At 41.8% G+C, this 6158-nt stretch overlaps 1 protein-coding gene across 1 annotated transcript in view; it reads left to right on the forward strand.

Moving 5' to 3' along the window:
* Positions 1–6158, forward strand: part of IGDCC4 (immunoglobulin superfamily DCC subclass member 4) — a gene marked incomplete at its 3' end in the record, with an annotated part of 80076 nt that overhangs the window by 24631 nt on the left and 49287 nt on the right. Inside the window, 4 exon segments of the mRNA XM_081337606.1 lie at positions 1312–1435; positions 1802–2052; positions 4496–4637; positions 5570–5703. Coding sequence (XP_081193732.1) covers positions 1312–1435; positions 1802–2052; positions 4496–4637; positions 5570–5703 — 651 coding nt within the window.

Below are 6158 nucleotides of genomic sequence, written 5' to 3' on the forward strand. Positions count from 1 at the left end.
GAAGGAAAGAAGGCCTCAAAGGAAGGGTCTTGCATTAAAGAACTGGGCTAGCCCAGGTAAGAAGGAGCTGCTTGGTTAAACAGCAGGCAATGCTTAGCTCTGAAATATTAGCACTCGGATGGATTGTGCAGGCAAGGAGAACAGACTACTTTAAATTAATGGAGCAGTTAACCATTTTATTCGCCAATAATGTGAGGGTTTCCCCTCCCCCCCCAGTTGCCTTTGCCATTTCTTTAAAGCTTTCAACATCTCTTGTGTTAATTCTGGGCATTGGTGCAGTTAATTACAAGCTCATAAGTGTATTTGCTTCCCTCTTTGCATTCTCCCCTGCGCACCCCCAACACAGCCTGTTTATCGGCAGTTGCTAGCAAAAGGATTAAATAGGCTGCTGGAATCGCCGTAAAATCTATTCAAGCATGGGCAGAGAGCCACACCATTTCTCACCCAGACTTTTTTTTTTTAAAGTGTCACAGATCCAGGGAAACAAAAATCAGCCAGCTGGAATACAGATTGATTGAGAGCAGAGTGGCAGAAAGTGGCATCCAAGGCTTTTATGTGCAGGTCGTCCTCTACTTATCTCCACAATTCAGCCCAAATTTTCTCTTGCTAAGCAAGACAGTTGTTAAGGGAATTTTACCTCATTTTATGACCTTTCTTGCCAAGGCTGTTAAGCGAATCACTGCCTTTGTTAAATTAGTAACCCGGTTGTTAAGTGAAAATCTCTCTCTCTCTCTCTCTCTCTCTCTCTCTCTCTCTCTCTCTCTCTCTCTCTCTCTCTCTCTCTCTCTCTCTCTCTCACACACACACACACACACACACACACAGCATGTCTCCTTTTTATTTGCAAAGAAAAGATTGTGAGGTTGTTAATTTAACTGGGTTTTAGATTTACTCTTCGGGCTTGAATTTAATTTAATTGTTTGAATTGATTTTAATTTTTGTATTTCATGGTTTTAACTGCCCTGTAAACTGCCCTGAGTCCTACGGGAATAGGGCAGTATACAAATTCAGTAAAATAAAATAAATAAATTTATCTACTTGTCAAGAAAATACCATTTTTTATGATGAACTCTTATAACAGAATTGGAAGGGACCTTGGAGGTCTTCTAGTCCAGCCTCCCGCTCAAGCAAATGATTGGACAATGATTGTCTCTTCTTAAAATCCTTGATCTTTGCTTACTCAACCCACTGAGCTTACTTTATTTTGACTTATGCACGGTGAGAACTTGGCCAATTCGGACTGATTCAGTAGACTGTAATTATACAAACTGTGGGTTAACATGAGTTGGGGGTCGTCTCATTTGCCTGCAGGAGAACCCTCTCAAGTGCGGGCCTTGGAGTTGAGCTGTGGCTCTGGAACTGGACAAGTGACATTGGACCCTCATGAGATGTTGGAGCTGAGTTGCAGCCTGTTTCCTGATGTCAGCCCTTCGAGGTAGGTCGGGTCAAGGCAAAGACACTGTCAGGATTCCAGGAATCTTGCTTGCTTTATTGTTGTAGGACAGTGTTTCTCAGTGTTGACAACTTTAAGACATGTGGACCTCAACTCCCAGAATTCCCCATGCTGGCTGGGGAATTCTGGGAGTTGAAGTCCACATGTCTTAAAGATGCCAAGGTTGAGAAACACTGTTGTAGGGTATACTAATATAATCTTGCTAGAGTTGGTCTCTACAAGATCTTATACCAAACAAAATCAACGTAGAATTAGATTGAGCTTCTTTCTCACTCGCTCTGGGTCCTCAGCACTGAGAAATCTTTTCCCTTCCCTTGTCGCTTCCTTGCTGCCTTTCTTCTTCCCAAGGCTAGGTCTCCGTTCCTTTCCATCCAGTGAGCAGCTTTCCAATATTACGTGGAAGAAGAACGGACATCCACTGGAAGAAGAAGGCAACCTCCGTGTCCTCCCCAACGGATCTTTGTTGATCACATCAACTGAGGGAGCTGTGAAACAGGACAACCACACAGGAGGCTCCAGTGTGGAAGGAAATTATTCTTGTACCCTTCATGGCCCATTTGGGTCAGTCACTGGCCAAACTCTGATGCTCCGAGAATCAAGTGAGTATTTTGTCCCTTGCAATTCATTACAAAAGCCCTTCAATCTCAGGTGCTTCTAGTTCAGTATGCTTCTAGTCCTCAGAGTGGGGCAATACAATATATATTGTATTTCTGCAACATCTGAATGAAGATTACTGGTTCTTCAGAGATCCCTGGATCTCTGTCTGTTTTTATTTAGTGATCAAAATTCGGGCACTTGGGATGTGGCATGTATTTATGACAGTTGCACTGTCCCTGAGTCATGTCATCTCCATTATGACTTTCCATCTGGCTTCCGCCAAGCAGAGTCAATGGGGGAAGCCCAATTTGCTTAATGACTGCATGACTCACTTAAGAACTTCAGTGATTCACTGAACAACGGTGGCAAAAAAAGTCATAAACCTGGGCCCGATTCACTTAACAATTGCCTGATTTAGCAACAGAAGTCCCGGTAGTTAAGTCAAGGACGACCTGTACATGAAGTAACACAACAGTTTCAATAAATCGTGACCACAATTCATTGTAATTGTCCATACATAATTCATGTAAGCAATGTATTCTTCAAACGTATTTTATTCATCTTTGTCCATTAGCAAACCTTGTTTGACAGGTTAAATAGCCAGTCAAGGAAGCGAAACCCACCTGAAATTCAATACTCCCTCTGCTCGTTTTTAAGTACAAGAAATAGAAGTTCTTGTGTCCAAGGGAACACACACCATAAAGCGAATCTCCTGACGGAAATTTTTCTTTTATTTTCATGCTCTTCATAAAAGGCTTCTCGAACGCGTCCCGCAATCTTTACCCAATTTACACCAATTTGGTGTCGCCCAAATAAAAAACCTCACAAAGAATTTATGTTTCCCTCTTCTTCCCATATTGATTGATTGATTAATCAACAGACATATCAGAATGCACAATGTAAGGCAACAGCAAAAATCATAGACAACAAAAAGGGTGAAAGGCAGAACTAAAAGAAAATATTTTTGTATGAGCCCTATAATTTATCCCAAGCAGATCCAGTTCTCAATGGTTCTGCCCGATTCAGAGAACAGGCAATTTTATATGCCATATTTAATGGGTTCTGACCACTCATTAAATAGGTTGTTTTAATAAGAATCCCAATAGACCCGTGGTAGCGAACCTGTGGCACGCATGCCACAGGTGGCATGCAGAGCCCTCTCTATGGGCACGCGCGCTGTCATCCCAGTCCTAGGCCTTTAGCTGGGTTTTATAAAACCTTTTTGCTTTAGGCCTCCACTGCTGTGTGCAAAAAAAAAAGGTTCAAATCAATCAATCAATTTCAACTTCTTGCAAAGAAGATCTTGCAACGTTGGAATTGATTGATTGAACTTTTTAGTCCTACCCAGTCTGCTGTTACCACTGCAGCCACGCCCACCCAATGGGCCACACCCACCCAATGGGCCACGCCCACCCAACACCCAACGATACATAAGTGGGTTTTGGGTTGCAGTTTGGGCACTCGGTCTCTAAAAGGTTCGCCATCACTGCAATAGAACATTCCTCCCATGTGCAATCCAAAATACGGATGTCCCTATTTCTTACACACATATAAATAATATAAGGAACCCTTGGCTTACAACCAGAATTGAACCCAAAATTTCCATTGCTAAGCGAGACGGTTGTGAGTTTGGCTCCATTTTACGACCTTTCTTGCCACAGTTGTTAAGTGAATCACTGCAAGTTGTTAAGTTAGTAACATGGTTGTGAAGTGAATCTGGCTTCCCCATTGACTTTGATTGTCAGAAGGTGGCAAAAGAGGATCACGTGATCCGGGACATGACAACATGTTAGTTGCCAAGTGTCTGAATTTTGATCACGTGACCCAGGGGATGCTGCAACAATCATCGGTATGGAAAACAGTCCCTTTTTTCAGCGCCACCGGGACTTCAAACGGTCAGTAAACAAACATGTTGTAAGCTGAGAGCTACCCACATGTACTGTGTCCTCTATCTCTGGAGTCCCACAAATACATTTGTTGGAAGAAATTTGGTCAATGCCTTCCATAGTTAAAGATTGTCCCCAATTGTTAGCCTGTCATCTATATGCTATATTAAGAACAAAAGTGTTAACAGGAAAAATAATAATAATATGTAAAAGTATAAACATAATTTAAAAATATTACTCATAATAGCAGAAAGATAAGATTAAAATTCCAAACTCCTCTGTTAACTAACTATTATTCTAATCAACCATGGCTTCAATTTGAAATCATCCCCAAAATTAACCCTATTTTTTAAAAAAAATATTTTGGTGCTTTGCTTTTTAATTTTCCTTCACTAATCTAAATATTCTACAAAAATTAAAAAAACAAACACAAAAACCAAAGCAGTTATCAATAGTAGGTCAACCCTATCTAAACCCAGATTGTTCATCCGCTTGGAATTCACGCCTCCTTTTTTTTTCTCTCTTTCCTCTTTCTCCGATCTCCCACCTCCTACCACAGCCTTGTCTCCGTTTTTCCAACATCCAGAACCCCAGTCTGTGCAAGAAAATGGCGTGGCTCGTTTTGAGTGTCGGATCAAGGGTTTGCCTGCTCCGGTCATAAGCTGGCAAAAGGACAAGGAGGCTTTGCCTTCGGAACCAAGGTGAATTGTGCAGGGCTCACCCATCGCCTCCAACACAACAGAGTTAGTTAAGTTGGAACTGCTAAGCTTCACGGGTTGTGGCTTGCAAGCTGTGACGTATGCCTGAGCTTAATGCCTGAAGGTAGTTGTGTCAACTGACAGGTTTATCTCTGGATTGTCAGAATAGTCCATTGTGTCTGTCCATGACCAGTTCTAAGAGAGTCTGAAAGGGATACAAAACACAGAACAGGGAGCCTTGGTGACACATAGTTAGAATGCAGCATTGCAGGCAAACTCTGCCCACTGCCATCAGTTCGATCCTGACGGGGCTCAAGGTTGTCTCCTTCCGAGGGGCAATAGGCTGACTCTGTATACATTTAGACAGGGCTGTGAAGTACCATGGGACAATATGTAAATCTAAGTGCTATTGCTATTAGCATAAAAAAACCCTCAGGCTGGAAGGGACCTCAGAGGTCTTCCAACCGCCTGCTCAAGGCAGACCTTATACCATCCCAGTCAAATGGCTGCCCAGTCTATTTTTCAACACCTCCAGCGATGGCGCATCCACAACACTGGGAGGCAAGCTATCCCTTTGATTAATTGTTCTCGCTGTCAGGAAATGTCTCCTTTATTCTGGGTTGGACCATTCTTTAACAAGATTTCACCCATTGTACTTCTTGTCCTGCCCTCAGGTGCTCTGATCAATCAACCAATCCCCTCTTCTCTGTGACAGCTCCTCAAGTATTGGAAGACAGCTACGGTGTCACCTCTAATCCTTCTCTTCATTAGGTTAGACAGACCTGGGTCCCTCAACCAATCACATCCTAGAAATTAGCCTCCAGATCCTTTATCATCTTTGCTGCTCTTCTTTGCACACTTTCTAGGGTCCTCTTGTATTTTGAGTTGATCCAGTGTGGGAATTAATCTTTCCCTCTTCGTCCTCCTGTTCGTAGGTTCATTATCCTTCCAAGTGGTGTCCTTCAGATCACAGATGTTCAGGAGAGGGATGCTGGAGCTTACCGTTGTGTGGCGACCCATGCAGCAGGAAGACGCTACAGCCTTGATGCTCCCCTCACTCTCTTGACAGGTACATTTTAGAAACTTTGGGGGAACTGAATCACGAGAGGCAACCTCTGAAGTTCTTCTCTTTCAGTCTCAGTTGCTTCCATCCGTTGCATGAATAGAATAGAATAGAATAGAATAGAATAGAATAGAATAGAATAGAATAGAATAGAATAGAATAGAATAGAATAGAATAGAATAGAATAGAATAGAATAGAAAAGAAAATATGGAGTGGAATGGAGTGGAATGGAATGGAATAGAATAGAATAGAATAGAATAGAATAGAATAGAATAGAATAGAATAGAATAGAATAGAATAGAATAGAATAGAATAATAGAATAGAATAGAATCATGGAATAGAATAGAATAGAATGGAATGGAATAGAATAGAATAGAATAATGGAATAGAATAGAATAGAATAGAAAATATGGAGTGGAGTGGAATGGAATGGAATAGAATAGAATAGAATAGAATAGA

The sequence above is a fragment of the Vipera berus genome, assembly GCF_964194415.1.
Source record: "Vipera berus genome assembly, chromosome: 12".
NCBI classification, from domain to species: Eukaryota; Metazoa; Chordata; class Lepidosauria; order Squamata; family Viperidae; genus Vipera; species Vipera berus.